The 15,906-nt window shown below is 48.3% G+C and overlaps 1 protein-coding gene across 3 annotated transcripts in view; it reads left to right on the top strand.

Annotated features, from left to right (window-relative positions):
* uvssa (UV-stimulated scaffold protein A) overlaps positions 1-15,906 on the top strand; it is a 34,890-nt gene that overhangs the window by 2,141 nt on the left and 16,843 nt on the right. For 2 of the 3 annotated variants that reach the window (XM_023800002.2, XM_072718564.1), the window contains 5 exons: positions 380-710; positions 1,482-1,602; positions 1,931-2,254; positions 2,859-2,971; positions 3,225-3,353. In XM_023800002.2, the coding sequence (XP_023655770.2) occupies positions 380-710; positions 1,482-1,602; positions 1,931-2,254; positions 2,859-2,971; positions 3,225-3,353 (1,018 nt within the window). The remainder of the gene's footprint in view (positions 1-379; positions 711-1,481; positions 1,603-1,930; positions 2,255-2,858; positions 2,972-3,224; positions 3,354-15,906) is intronic. The other variant, XM_072718565.1, reaches the window with a different exon arrangement.

The raw sequence follows: 15,906 nt of genomic DNA, 5'->3' as shown, positions 1-15,906 counted from the left end.
GTCTCTGTGTGCAGTTTTTCTCCATGTGTTGTGCTCATTTTCTTCAAAGACCTGTGTTTAGAATAACTGACACATCCATAAAAATAACCCATTGTGAGTGTATGTGCTCTGAGATGCGGTGGTATTTCATACAGCGTTTACCTGAGACCCCTCCGTAACACTGACCGGGAGGAGCAGTTTAAAAAAAAAAAGGATGCATTTAAAAAAATTATTAATTTGTTGGGATCTGTTTGACTTAATGCAGAGCCCAGAAGATGTAGAGTTAATGTGTGATGTGTCGGGAATCCCTGCTTTGGATTCTGATTCTAATTCTGCTCTGTGAGTTGCTGCATCTCTGCTTGGCTTACCCAGAATGTAACCCACGGATTCCTCATTTCAGGGCTTCTAGCGACTATGTGGAACACTTCTATACCCTGCTGATGAGCCGTCTGGCGGAGGAGCACGCTGAAGTGCGCCTCTCCGCCCTGCAGATGGCCGGCGAGCTCTTCTCCCGCTCCCACCACTTCCGCACCCTTTTGGTCTCCAGCCTGCAGGAGTTCCTGGAGCTGACAGTGGAGACGGACCCCGAGCAGCCGCTGCCCCCGCCCAAGGAGGCGGCACGGCGCCTTAAGACGCTGGCCATCCGCACGGTGCAGGACTGGCAGGCCGCCTACGGGCAGGCCTACAAGAAGCTTGCCCTGGGATATCACTTCCTGAAGCAGGTGAAGAAGGTACGGCAGGCCAACAGCTTCCTGCGTTTTCGCGCTTTACAGGCCGCCTTTAATTAATCCAGCATGCAGCGTGTGCCCTGCCGAAGACCAGTGCCATTAGTCCAGTGTTAAGCATTTCCTGTTTGTTCAGGTTAGAAATCAGTGCAGTATATGACTGCAGTTGAATCTGATATGAAAGAATTTAGTAGAATTTGTAGATCCATGGTAAAACCATTATGGAACAGAGCAGAGCTCTATTAATGTTTTACGGTGGTGTTTTACAGACTCTGTTTCTGCTTTTTCGGCCCAACAGATGCCAGGTGTTTAGGGTTTTTCTAGTGATGCTTTACTTAGTCAGTCCTGCTTCTGCTGTTACCAAAGAGCTGCATTTGCAGGTTTTAATGTGTTCAATAACAGTATTTACTAACAGTAAATTTGTATTGGTGATCATTTCAGTTAAATTTAATATTAAACTGCTTTTCTTACACAATGTACAGATAAAAAGTTTGAGATGTTTTTTCTGTCTTCGGTGAAAAGCAGCATTCCGCAGCAGTTCAAGTGAATAATTGATCATTCTTGATTGAGCTAAATACGTAGATGCCTGTTTTCTGAGGGGGGAAGACAGCAGCAGTTCAGGGGACCGTGTTTTACTGCGCCCTTAGCACGGGCGCTCTCTCTCCTGTAACCACTGATAGATGCGACATCGACGCTTTCTAACAAGTTAAGGAGCCTCACGAGCGTGTCGGCGCCCCCTCCTGCTGATGCTGCTCTCATCCTTCTCCCAACTCCCAGGTGGACTTCCAGGACGTCCAGGCCAGGACACTGGCAGAGAGGAAGCGACAGGAGGAGAAACAGAAAAGACTGGAGAGGATTTATAAAGACAAAGTGACCAAGGCCACCAGGGAAATGGAAGGCATGGCTGTGTCTGAGCTTCTGCATGTAGTGACCAGTGTTGTTGGAAACTATACCTTTAAATCTGTCCCTCTTCAAATGTGTCCTCCTTAAAATATGCTCCCTCTAAATGTGGCCTTTACCTTAAGAATTTTATCTTAAACACACTTTACAGACTCCAGTATAATGTTTTTACTATCTGTCCACCCATTTCTTATAATCAAGTTAGAATTAACACCCAGTATAATCTGCAGAACTGTTTATCCAATCAGGTTGGAGTATCCCAGTGCCTTTTCCTGGTAGCGTACCATAGGCCCAGCTCTGCTCCTGACAGCCAATCCTCTTCACAGAGACCTCGGCTGAGATACAGGAGTGCCTGACTGAGATGGACAGCTGCCTCAAGCTCCTCATGCCTCACCCCCTGGAATTTAGCCTTAGCGACCTGGAAGCCACACCCACTGCCCCCATGCATTGTGGGAAATCCGCTTCCCCTGCCGCCGATGACGAGCAGCCGTGCTGCAGCAAAGACCTGAATGACAGAGGAGAAAAGGTGGAGGAAGAGGGGAGCAGTGAAGAGGGGTCTGACGCGGAGGACATCCCAGACGAGGACATGTTCATTCGGCAGACTGGCCTGATGTCACACAAATACAGCCTCAGCTTGAACCTCTCCACAGGTAGGTGTCTGAAGAGATTTTCATTCTACTCTAACCATGTCTGAAAGTCAGATAAATGTATTTCTGCGTTCTGCTGTAAAGTATAAACACTCGTTGGGTAGCAAGAAGAGTGTTTAAGTGGACGTGTGTCTGTCTCTGCCTGTCTGCCTCTGCCTGTCTGCCTCTGCCTGTCTGCCTCTGCCTGTCTGCCTCTGCCTCTGCCTGTCTGCCTCTGCCTGTCTGCCTCTGCCTGTCTGCCTCTGCCTCTGCCTGTCTGCCTCTGCCTGTCTGCCTCTGCCTGTCTGCCTCTGCCTCTGCCTGTCTGCCTCTGCCTGTCTGCCTCCCTCCCTCCTACAAAGGACTTGCATCCCGTCCAGCCTCTTCTCTGCCTCATGTCCATTACTGTGACACTGTACTGCACTGGAAATCCATCCATTTTTAGAGTGCAGTTTCCACATCATCTCTGTGATTTTGAGTGTAAGAAATAATGATGCTGAAATGTTTGATCTGCGACGTTATAAATACCCAACCAGAGTAAAACTAGCTGGTCTCTGCTTGTATTCTTCGCTGCTGCCCATGAAGAGAAGGGGGCCTCGTGGGGGTCTCACGGCTTCTCCTCTGTCAGCAGACATGAGCTTGAAGGAGACGGAGGAGAATGAGGCTGTGGTGAACACAGTCAGGGACCTGAACAGAGTCATCAGCACCAAGCACCTGCCCGCCGTGCGATCCTGGGTGCAGGTGTGTGCTAAAGGCGGCCATAACGTGTATGTTATGTGTAACGTGTAATGTGTGAAAAGGGCTTTATACATATTTAGGTAGTGTAGGGGTAGGGATGTGTATCCTGGAATGTCGTGGGTTGATAATCACATCACTGTTGAGCCCTTGAGTAAAGTCCTTACTGGTAAATGAATGGGCATGTGTGTATTATTTATGTGATATGCGTGTGAGAATTAACTTGTGTGTGTGTGTGTGTGTGTGTGTGCGCGTCCAGGTGTTCACCAAGGCCGGGGTAGATCAGCAGCTGCTGAGCAGGGCCATCACGTGTAAGAGTGCCCTGGAGGAGGCGCTGCAGAGACACGAAGAGCTGCACATCCACTACAAGAAGAGAGAGCGCAGAGTGGTGAGTGCCCTCTGCAGGCCAAAGGGGGTGGGACAGGGTGGTCAGGGAGATCTGTGGACCGACAGAAGAACAGCCAGTGAAGTCTATGGTCTAAATGCAGTGTGTAAAGTATGTCATGGTAAAGTAGGAGTACAGTCAAAATCATACCTGTCAGTACAGTCTGTGTTCCAGAGCGCAACAGCCAATACAACACATTTGTGTGCAAATTGCAGTGCATGTACATATAAATACAGTGCTTCAAAAAAAAAAAGCTTGGCGTCCCTCTGACAGCAGGGGGCGCCGTTTCCCACAGTATTACAGCAGACATTCCTTAACTCGCTTCATAGATTGAAATGATTTCACGTGTCCAGGGAGGGCACAGATATTCTGATGGGCGGAGCAGAGCAACTTAAAAACTAACACAGGGTAGTTCCCAGAAATCCATTTTAAGCAGTGCACATAATATTAATTTTGAAAGATAAATATTATTTGAAGTTTTTGAATGTGTATGCCTTCACATAACAATAATAGTAATAATAATATATAATTGTTTGTATTATTTGTATTATTATTAGTATGGTTTCCCCAGTCTGTCTTTCGGGCCCTAAATATACATGTGGCCTCCCTCTATGATTAATGAGTAACGCTTAGTTTGCCATTAAACTAAACAGGGTGAAATTAACGGAGCGGAATCTGCAATCGTGGTTATATTACCAATTTAACTCGTGCAGCATTCAAACACACAAACACACACACTTATGTCAACACCTTGGTTTTGTGGACAGTGTAAATATTGTGCCGCAGGCACAGAGTGGATTTTGGGGAGAAATCTGTTATTTCCAAAACTCTCCAAGTAACAGTTTTTATTTAAATTCCGGTCTGTCCATGTTTTTCAGATGATTTTACTTTAACGGTGTTACCCAGAAATCTGTGTTACTTATACAGTTAAAGGACAGACTTTTAAGAAATAAGCTAATGGAAAAAGAGGGGTGTAGCTTCTGTTGATGAAGCCCAGCTCAGAGGGTTAGGAAACTGTGTCTGTGATCAGAAGGTCGCTGGTTCAAGTTCCAGGTTTGGCAGAGAGATGTCACTGTTGGGCCCCTCAACAAGGCCCTTAAACCCCAGCTGTCTGACCCTGCATCCTCTCAAAAATATATGGCACTTTGGATAAAGGTGTTCGCTAAATGTGTAAAATGTATATCAAGAATGGCCGGCGTCAAGATTTCGAGAGGTGTCCTGTACAGCAAAATGCCTTTAGTCAGGTAAACGTTTGCACAGGGCGTAATGACAGTTTAATTTGGTTCTGGCTCAGGTGGAGTGCCCGACCGGTAAGGCATTAGCAGGGAGTGAGAGAGGCGGAGAGGGAGAGGGAGGAATAAGACAGAGAAGTTCTGAGATGTAATTATGTGCCCTCATATCCTGCTGTAAGTGCCGGAGACACTTTCTTTGAGGCCCTGGAGCTCGGTGACAATGACAAAGCGGCCCTCAGTCCCACATACGGCTCTGTCACTGTCAGCCCCATTTCCAATGCAAAAAAGCCTTTGCTTTGTGATAAAGAAACAGCTTAAAGTCCTTTATCATAATTAGTTTTTCCCTTTCTCCCTTAAAAGCATTCCATTACTTTATTCGCGTTATCGCCGCCCTGACACGGACGGAATTGGTTTTCGGACGCAACAAACTTACGTTGATTGGAAGGAGGGGGAAAATTGAGATGAAAAATCAGAACGGTAAAAATGATAATTCCCGCCAAACTTCTGTGTGCCCCGGCCAGCCGTGCAGATTATCCTCCAAGTCCGCTCGTCCCCCCGTGGTAGGACAGCAGAATACCCAAAGCAGACGGCTTGGGGAAAGAGCCACAGGGAAAATTAAAAATGAGTAAATTAGACTGATTTGAGTCATATTAGTATTGTTCTGTGGTATCATCATGTCTGTATCACAACCCCATTATAAATCTGAAATTATGTTTGTGCACTATGTTGTTGCATTTCAAAAATAGCTATAAATATCCTTTGGGTTTATGTTTACGTATGTATACAGGGTGGTACGACATACAGTGGTTAGCACTGTGGCCTCACACCTCTAGGACCATGGTTCGGCTCTCCATCCCGACTCCTTGTGTGTGGAGTTTGCATTTTCCCCCCGTGTTGCCGTGGCTTTTCCTCCGGGTGCTCCTGCTTCCCTCCACAGCCCAACCCAAAACCCAACCCAAAACCATGCTGAGGTGGATTGGAGTTACCAAATTGCCCGTAGGTGTGCAGGTGTGAGTGAATGGTGTGCGAGTGTGCCCTACGATGGGGTGACGTCCCATTCTGGGTTATTCTCAGCCTTGCTTCTGTGATAGGCTCCCTCCCCCCCCCCCCCCCGAATTTGCACAGGACAAGCAGGTATGGAGAATGAATGATGGATGGTAAACATGCTTGCATTTGCTGAAGCTCTTGAACAATATTCAGTTAAATATCCACGGGGAGTTGTATGTTACAGAGCAACAGTTTTAACCATGTCCTCTCCGCATGGACACGTCCCCCCCCCCCACCCCCTGTCACCCATGTGACACTCCCGGTGACATTGTGGGGTCTTGCCGTACAGGGCCGCCCGCTGCGTTCCATCCTTGGAGGCTGAGTGCCGGATAACGCCCAATGCCGGCTCCGTTCGCCTCAGGAACGCTCTGCGGATATTATCTTATCCACATTAATTACAGGTCACTGAAGGTTCTTGTAACGGATGAGAGAAGAGCAGAGGATCTGTAACACATTAACTCCCAAAAAAGGGGGCCTCATCGAGCATGCAGCATGGGGGAATATTGTATTGTTTACCCAGATAAAGCATCTTATCAGTGTGCTAGAAAGAGCAATTATTGATGTTGCTGTGTATGTGTGTGTGTGTGTGTGTGTGTGTTTCTCCTTTGTCTCTCACTGGAAAGCCCCCAGTGCCTCACTCTTTATCTGCTTGCCTGTTCCTCCACCTCGGAGAGCGATTGGGGGTGGGGGGTGGTTATTGTATCTGTGCCCGGGTCCTGCGCACATACCTCCATGTGCGCTGGGGGAGACGGGAAATGAGATCCCTCCTGTTCTCAGGTACCGGATGGGGTCAGACTGCAGGGGTTGTGGTGCAAAATTGTGACCTATAGTTTGGCAGATCAGAGAGGAGGGGGGTCCGGAGCCTGTCCTGGGCAGCACGGGGAACTAAGCTGGGCTGCACCCTGGTTGTAAGGGTTTAGGAGGATGGATGGATAGATGGATGGATGGATTCAGCTGTCACCAGCTGAATAATATCCCAAATATCCACTCGGATTTCCAAACACACAATTTGTGTTGAGCTTTCCTCTTTTTATATGCCATGCTTAAAATTGAGCATCAATATTAGAAGAATTCGTCACATCCTGTATTGTTGCAGTAGAGAATAATTTAAAATTGTCATTTTAATGTTTTAAAAGGTACAGTATGGTTTCTCCTGGCGGTTTGATTGGAAAAATAAATGTGTGTGTGTGTGTGTGTGTGTGTGTGTGTGTGTGTGTGTGTGTTTTATAAAAGGTGCACGTGACAAAAATCATGCTACAGCCCCCAGCCCCCATCTGCTGGCTAGGTAGGCTTCCTGAGGCCGGGGCCCGGGGCCCGGGGCCCTAGCTGTAGCGAGCCAAAATAATCTGTATGAGCGATTTTGTAAATGTAGACATTTTTATTCTTTGCTGCTCTGCAGGTGCCTTGGTTGGTTTTAACTCCAGAGTGCAGCTGAATGTTTGTTTGGTTTTAGTTATTTTTCTTTTCTCTTTTTTTTTTTTTTTTTTTTACATGCCTTTATGTGGCTAGAGACCCAAACATAGTAAAGCTTTTACATGTAAGTCCTGTAAACAGTATTCAGAGGAAAAGGTGCTTTGCTCCCCTTTATTTAATCTCCCTCAGTCTGAATTACGTAGAATATCACCGAAATGTATTAAAAACATTACAACTTTGCTTATACTGATCTTTTTTTTTTTTTTAAACCCCTATTAGCTTCACTCCTGCCCTCTGTCCCTAAATTGCAATGTGTGAATGGACCATTATCTACTGGTAATTTTTGTCATGTTTGCCCAGTTTAGCTTGTTTTGTGGCTATAGAATGATAATTGATTTTGATCACTGGCCCCTTACGGACATACAAACACACAATGTCAGCATATTTTGAGAGGTGGGTGCTTTACTATACATGTTAAAGGCATATTTTGCCTGACAGCCATTATAAAGCATGTTAGAATCATATTATTTCTAATTCATTATTTTGATTGGGAAGTGGAGGACCAGTGCTTGAGAGTTTTAAAACGATGCATAAAGCAAAGAGGTATTCAGTAAAAGTTTGCAAAGTTATGGTTGCCTGATTTATATTCACACACACACACACAATTCAGGCCACACGGTGCTGAAATAGTGTCTGATGTACAGCGTCTGTCAGATTATTGAAGTTGGTGTGTATAGCACTTAGTATTTTGTGTACTTCAAAATAGTTTGTATAGGTAGGGCCCCAAAAATGTCTAGCTCGGAGCTCCACTCTCCTTAATCCGGCCCTGGGTAAGACCTCGCTTTCATTGCCTTTATTTCCATGAGTGATCTTCAGCTGTTGCTCCCCAGAATACAGCCACCCCCTATCTGAAGTATATAAGTTATTCATGAATCGCTTGTGTAAAGTAATTTCTTTCAACCCGGCGTAATCACAGTGTTGGCTTTAGCTAGCTGCATTGTGCCGGGCCTTTCAGCGTTAACCCCTCTGTTGGTAAATTTAAATGAAAGCGATCAGCGATGCAGGTTTCTGCAGCAGCATCATAAAGGATCGGGCATCGGGGCCACGCGCTTTCGCCGCACTTTGCTCATTATGGGATGTTTTTGTAAATTTATGCACATTGCGGCCAGTTGCGACGGGAGATTCTCCGCTGCGCTGTGTAATACTGCAGGGAGGGCACTACACCCCCCCTCCCCCCCCCCCCCCCCCCCCCCCACCCGTGCCTCGCCGCCCCACATGGGCGGCACACAGAGCTGCATCACCCTGCCTGAGTTATTGGTTTTGCTGTAATAATTTGCAGGAGCTTCCAGTAAGAGAGGGTATTAGCATATAAATAGCGGGGCACAGAGCACCATCACAGCTGAGTACATTTAATTTTTAGTTTATAAGATGGAATGGCTTTTTAAATGCATAGCCATCAAACTTGCTAAAAGACAAATGAAGTTTAGAGCCCGGTTGTCCGAGGCAGCCCGCGGAGATCGTTTTTTAAGAGGATAACAGACTTATTTAAGCCGTTGGCTGAGAGGGACGTGCCGCCCTGGGATAATTCAGATTGCTTACTCAGTTAATTAGACCATAGTAAATATATTGAAGGTCTCAGGGGAGCGCTTGGCTTTCGTGGGATGTTTTTCCTAGTAAGTGGTGCATGTTTAGCCTGAAGCCAATTATCACATCCCTGTACAGGCGGTTATCAGCCTCTGCCGGGGGCTGTTCCCCCACCCCCCTCGCGATGCCGGCAGGTTTACCTCGCACTCAAGAGCTTCGTTAATTAGCTGATTTGGCTGTTTGGAAATGACATTGTGTGAAAGGTTTTATCTTAACCAGCTTTTGTTTATTCGTATACCTCCAACAAATGCATTAAATTCTTTATATTAAGATTAATTGTTTGGATAATTAATTATTCAGAGGCCAGGGACTCTTAAATAATCCAGTCAATTAGTTTTAGATTAACTGTATGCATTAATTACTCATTATTTTAAGGGCTGCATGGTGACTCTGAGTTGCACCGCTGCCTTGCACCTCTAGGTTGCTGGTTCGAATCCCGCCTTCCTGTGCAAGTTTGCCTCAGATTCTCACTGTGTCGCTGAGGTTTCCTGTCCATGGTGTCCTCTGCCTTATCCTCCACTCCACTGTTTCTCAAACTGGTCCTCCGACCACAGAAAGGCCACATTTTTGTTCCCTTCCAGCTGCCTACTGGGCTGTCTGGGGTCCCCATGGACCAGTTTAGGAAGCTCTGCTCTGCTCTACCTGGGGTAGGCTTCCGGACCTCCTTTCCACTAACCGTGACTGCGGTTTGTATATAGATATTCTGATATCAGGGCGGGGTGGTGGCACAGTGGTTAGCGCTGCTGCCTCACAGCAATGAGGTCCTGGGTTCGGTCCCGGGTCCTTTCTGTGTGGAGTTCGCAGGCTCTCCCCGTGTTCGCCTGGGTTTTCGCTGGGGGCTCCGGTCTCCTCCCACGGTCCAAAAGTATGCAGGATAGGTTGATTGGTGAGTCTAAGCTGGCCCTGCAGTTGTGTGAGTATGTGCGCCCTGTGGTATGTTGGCGACTGCCCAGGGTTGGTTCCCGCCTGCGCCCATTGTTCCCAGGATAGGCTCCGGTCCACCCCCGTGACCCTAGTTGGGATTAAGCGGTTTCAGAAAATGGATGGATGGATATACTGATATCATTTTACTATGTAATTTACGCCCACTTGCCAGTTAATATCGTACTAGATATATCGGGGGTCACGCTCGTGTGCGGAGGCCTCAGGTCTTGGGCCCTGTGTTATCGGGGGTCTCGCTCCTGTGCGGAGGCCTCAGGTCTTGGGCCCTGTGTTATCGGGGGTCATTCTCCTGTTTGGAGGCCTCAGGTCTTGGGCCCTGTGTTATCGGGGGTCACGCTCCTGTGGGGAGGCCTCAGGTCTTGGGCCCTGTGTTATGGGGGGTCACGCTCCTGTGCGGAGGCCTCAGGTCTTGGGCCCTGTGTTATGGGGGGTCGCGCTCCTGTGCGGAGGCCTCAGGTCTTGGGCCCTGTGTTATCGGGGGTCATTCTCCTGTGCGGAGGCCTCAGGTCTTGGGCCCTGTGTTATCGGGGGTCACGCTCGTGTGCGGAGGCCTCAGGTCTTGGGCCCTGTGTTATCGGGGGTCATGCTCGTGTGCGGAGGCCTCAGGTCTTGGGCCCTGTGTTATCGGGGGTCTCGCTCCTGTGCGGAGGCCTCAGGTCTTGGGCCCTGTGTTATCGGGGGTCATTCTCCTGTTTGGAGGCCTCAGGTCTTGGGCCCTGTGTTATCGGGGGTCACGCTCCTGCGGGGAGGCCTCAGGTCTTGGGCCCTGTGTTATCGGGGGTCGCGCTCCTGCGCGGAGGCCTCAGGTCTTGGGCCCTGTGTTATCGGGGGTCGCGCTCCTGCGCGGAGGCCTCAGGTCTTGGGCCCTGTGTTATCGGGGGTCGCGCTCCTGCGTGGAGGCCTCAGGTCTTGCGCCCTGTGTTATCGGGGGTCGCGCTCCTGCGCGGAGGCCTCAGGTCTTGGGCCCTGTGTTATCGGGGGTCGCGCTCCTGCGCGGAGGCCTCAGGTCTTGGGCCCTGTGTTATCGGGGGTCGCGCTCCTGCGCGGAGGCCTCAGGTCTTGGGCCCTGTGTTATCGGGGGTCGCGCTCCTGCGCGGAGGCCTCAGGTCTTGGGCCCTGTGTTATCGGGGGTCGCGCTCCTAGCTTTCAGACCTGATGTTTTCCGGCTTGTCAGCAGAAAGCTCCTCAGAATGTGCCCCTACAGGAGACTTATTTCACTGCTTCCTCGTGCTGACAGCTGTGATATTATCACAGCAGAATTAAAGTGCATTAAAAATAAAATACTTCAGTAGGCTGGGAATTTTGAGTTTGGTGGTAATCTTTTCGCCTTGGTTTTCCATCTATCAGGGCTAGAATAACTGTTTTAGATTAAAAACGGCATCCAGTATAAACAAAGTAGCAGCGCTAATCTGTCGCTCTGCAATTGCTGTCTGTAGGCCGTGAAGGAGTGTGATGGTAACAGAGTAATATAGAAAGAGGGATTTCCTGCTGGTGCTCACACTGTGTCACACCTCCTCCCGACTGCCGGGGAAAACAGGCCGAGGCCTCGGACAGCTGGAAATGAGTGAGGGGTAGGGCCAGCCAGAGCGCCCCCCAGTGGTTAGTGTCTCTGGTTACGTGGAAATGCTCAGCTTTTTCTCTTTTTTTAAAAAAATGAAGGGGGTAACCTAATATAAGATAGAGGGGGCATGGTGGTGCAGTGGTTAGCAGCGTTGCTTCGCACCTCTGGGACCAGGGTTCGAGTCTCTACCGTGACTCCGTGTGTGTGGAGTTTGCATGTCCTCCCTGTGTCATCATGGGGACTCCTCTGGGTCCCCCCCCCCCCTCCAGTGCTAAGACATACTGAGGTTAATTGGAATTACCAAATTGCCTGTAGGTGTGGCTGTGTCTGTGTGAATGGTGTATGTGCTCCTTGTGGTGGGGCCCCGCCCTGGGTTGTTTCCCGCCTTGCACACATAGCCTCTAGGATAGACTCCTGACCCCCCATGACCCAAATTATAACAAGCAGTTACAGAAAATGGATTGATGGAGTCTCTATCATATTCTGTACAAACCTTTACCTGGAAGGATGAGGGGACAGACTGTAATTTTTATTAAGTCTTCTTACAAGTCTCAAGTCTTCTGTGCCTAATCACACCCTAATGTTGCCTCAGATCATTTTGATTAGCAGTTGTAATGTGTCCACCCTCTACCTGCAGAGGGCGCTGGAGCAGCATAAGGACTAAATGTCTTTGGAAGTAAATGAAAGCCTTTCAATCAACTTCTCACTCATTAAAGCCCCATGAAATTACCAACATGAAATCTGATGATGCATATATATGCAATTAATTACATTAGTTATTAACAATTATAAGTTCTCAAAACAGGGATGTGGTTCATGATTAAAAGCAGATGTCTTATTGAATTTATGATTCAGATCAATCCATCTCTACAGTGTCTGCATCATCCCAGCCTACCCTCTCCAGATTTGTAAAATGATCTTCACTGGCTACCTTGGAGAACCAGTCACTATCACCTAAAGCAAGACACATACAACCCCATTTCCAAAAAAACAGGGACTCATTAAAATGTAAATAAAAACAGAATGTAATGATTTGCTAATCATATAAACCCATATTTAACTGACAACCTATCAAATGTTGAAACTCAGAAATGTTATTGTTTTATGACAAATATGCTCATTGTGAATTTGATGCCAGCAACACGTTTCAAAAAAATTTGGACAAGGGCAAGGAAAGACTGGAAAAGTGCACACAGCTAATTAGGCTAATAATGCAAAGAATTTGGGAATTTTATCATCTAAATCATAATATCATTATTTGCGAATCCATAAGTTATTTTGCGAATCCAGAGAAACCTCTGTACTCAAGGGACAAGGCCGAAAACCAGTATTGGATAGCCATGATCTTCAGGTCCTCAGGCAGCACTGCATTAACAACATGCATGATACTGTAGTGCAGGGTTATTCAAATCATGGTCCTCGAGGTCCGAGCCCTGTTGGTTTTCCAGCCTTCCTTTACCTGTCAGTCAGGTGTGAAGCCTCTGACCAATCGGAAACAGTAAATATTAAACTAACTACCGGGTAGAACTGAAAACAAGGCCTGGATTTGGAATCGAGGTGCAGATTTGAAGAACCCTGCTGTAATGGAAATCACTGCATGGACTCAGGAACACTCTGTGAACAGCCCTTTGGGCTCTCGGTGCTTGCTGTCCCATTTGAGTAGCTGTTGCCTTTGGGCTCTCAGTGCTTGCTGTCCCATTTGAGTAGCTGTTGCCTTTGGGCTCTTAGTGCTTGCTGTCCCATTTGAGTAGCTGTTGCCTTTGGGCTCTCAGTGCTTGCTGTCCCATTTGAGTGGCTGTTGCCTTTGGGTTCTCTCTGCTTGGTGTCCCATTTGAGTGGATGTTGCCTTTGGGCTCTCAGTGCTTGGTGTCCCATTTGAGTGGCTGTTGCCTTTGGGTTCTCTCTGCTTGGTGTCCCATTTGAGTGGATGTTGCCTTTGGGCTCTCAGTGCTTGGTGTCCCATTTGAGTGGCTGTTGCCTTTGGGTTCTCTCTGCTTGGTGTCCCATTTGAGTGACTGTTGCCTTTGGGTTCTCTCTGCTTGGTGTCCCATTTGAGTGGCTGCTGCCTTTGGGTTCTCAGTGCTTGGTGTCCCGTTTGAGTGGCTGTTGCCTTTGGGTTCTCTCTGCTTGCTGTCCCATTTGAGTAGCTGTTGCCTTTGGGTTCTCTCTGCTTGGTGTCCCATTTGAGTGGCTGTTGCCTTTGGGTTCTCAGTGCTTGGTGTCCCATTTGAGTGGCTGTTGCCTTTGGGTTCTCTCTGCTTGATGTCCCATTTGAGTGGCTGTTGCCTTTGGGTTCTCTCTGCTTGGTGTCCCATTTGAGTGGCTGTTGCCTTTGGGTTCTCTCTGCTTGCTGTCCCATTTGAGTGGCTGTTGCCTTTGGGTTCTCTCTGCTTGGTGTCCCATTTGAGTGGATGTTGCCTTTGGGTTCTCTCTGCTTGGTGTCCCATTTGAGTGGCTGTTGCCTTTGGGTTCTCTCTGCTTGCTGTCCCATTTGAGTAGCTGTTGCCTTTGGGTTCTCTCTGCTTGGTGTCCCATTTGAGTGGCTGTTGCCTTTGGGTTCTCAGTGCTTGGTGTCCCATTTGAGTGGCTGTTGCCTTTGGGTTCTCTCTGCTTGCTGTCCCATTTGAGTGGCTGTTGCCTTTGGGTTCTCTCTGCTTGGTGTCCCATTTGAGTGGATGTTGCCTTTGGGTTCTCTCTGCTTGGTGTCCCATTTGAGTGGCTGTTGCCTTTGGGTTCTCTCTGCTTGCTGTCCCATTTGAGTGGCTGTTGCCTTTGGGTTCTCTCTGCTTGCTGTCCCATTTGAGTAGCTGTTGCCTTTGGGTTCTCTCTGCTTGGTGTGCCATTTGAGTGGCTGTTGCCTTTGGGTTCTCTCTGCTTGGTGTGCCATTTGAGTGGCTGTTGCCTTTGGGTTCTCTCTGCTTGCTGTCCCATTTGAGTGGATGTTGCCTTTGGGTTCTCTCTGCTTGGTGTCCCATTTGAGTGGCTGTTGCCTTTGGGTTCTCTCTGCTTGCTGTCCCATTTGAGTAGCTGTTGCCTTTGGGTTCTCTCTGCTTGGTGTCCCATTTGAGTGGCTGTTGCCTTTGGGTTCTCTCTGCTTTGTGTCCCATTTGAGTGGCTGTTGCCTTTGGGTTCTCTCTGCTTGCTGTCCCATTTGAGTGGCTGTTGCCTTTGGGTTCTCTCTGCTTGCTGTCCCATTTGAGTGGCTGTTGCCTTTGGGTTCTCTCTGCTTGGTGTCCCATTTGAGTGGCTGTTGCCTTTGGGTTCTCAGTGCTTGCTGTCCCATTTGAGTAGCTGTTGCCTTTGGGTTCTCTCTGCTTGCTGTCCCATTTGAGTAGCTGTTGCCTTTGGGTTCTCTCTGCTTGGTGTCCAATTTGAGTGGCTGTTGCCTTTGGGTTCTCTCTGCTTGCTGTCCCATTTGAGTGGCTGTTGCCTTTGGGTTCTCAGTGCTTGGTGTCCCATTTGAGTGGCTGTTGCCTTTGGGTTCTCTCTGCTAGGTGTCCCGTTTGAGTGGCTGTTGCCTTTGGGTTCTCTCTGCTTGGTGTCCCATTTGAGTGGCTGTTGCCTTTGGGTTCTCTCTGCTTGGTGTCCCATTTGAGTGGCTGTTGCCTTTGGGTTCTTTCTGCTTGCTGTCCCATTTGAGTGGCTGTTGCCTTTGGGTTCTCTCTGCTTGGTGTCCCATTTGAGTGGCTGTTGCCTTTGGGTTCTCTCTGCTTGGTGTCCCATTTGAGTGGCTGTTGCCTTTGGGTTCTCTCTGCTTGCTGTCTCATTTGAGTGGCTGTTGCCTTTGGGTTCTCTCTGCTAGGTGTCCCGTTTGAGTGGCTGTTGCCTTTGGGTTCTCTCTGCTTGGTGTCCCATTTGAGTGGCTGTTGCCTTTGGGTTCTCTCTGCTTGGTGTCCCATTTGAGTGGCTGTTGCCTTTGGGTTCTCTCTGCTTGGTGTCCCATTTGAGTGGCTGTTGCCTTTGGGTTCTCTCTGCTTGGTGTCCCATTTGAGTGGCTGTTGCCTTCTGAGGTGGGGTTTTTAAGGTACTTCTTTGGGTTTCAGCATCTGCCACCATTCTTTCTTTGATCCTCTGGCCCTCTGTGAAGTTCTTAACCCAGTGACTGCCTGACCCTCGGCGCACGGTTACCAAGGAGGCACATTACTCACATTACTTGAGGACGCTTTGTTGGAGAAGATTATTATAAGTTATTTTGCTTAACGGGCTAATCGGGGCCCTCAGATAAACATTATATATAGAGAAATATGTGTATAAGTGCAGCGGCAGTGCAGGAGGTGTCCTCGGAAGTGAAGGGCACCAGCGGTATGTATAATGCTTTATGAAAATGACCCTTCTATTTAAAATGGCTCTATCTGTTATGCATTGTAGCACCAGGCACTGTTAGCGGCTACCTTTGGAGTAAATTAAAAGGCATAAATTCTGTTTAGCGCTCGATGTGCGGCCCCAGCGCTTGGGTGGTGGGGGTGTTGGGGGTGAGATGGTGGGGGTTAAAGGAAAAAAAAAAACCCTTGGGTTGCTGTTCACCTTTCATAAATTCCAGCCCCGGATTCTATACCAAAAATCATTCTCAGCTGAGCGCCTCATTGTTATTCCACGTAGATTGATGGTGGTCATTTACTCCACAGGAGAGTTAAGTGTCCCTGTCATTCCTGAAGAGTATAATTAGGAGGTTTCACAGGTCAGCGCTGTGACAGCTCTCTCTTTTGATTAGTGTCGG

This window comes from Paramormyrops kingsleyae, chromosome 12 (assembly GCF_048594095.1).
Source record: "Paramormyrops kingsleyae isolate MSU_618 chromosome 12, PKINGS_0.4, whole genome shotgun sequence".
NCBI lineage: Eukaryota > Metazoa > Chordata > Actinopteri > Osteoglossiformes > Mormyridae > Paramormyrops > Paramormyrops kingsleyae.
Note: the sequence above shows the minus strand (reverse complement) of the source record. Positions and strands in the feature narration are given on the sequence as shown.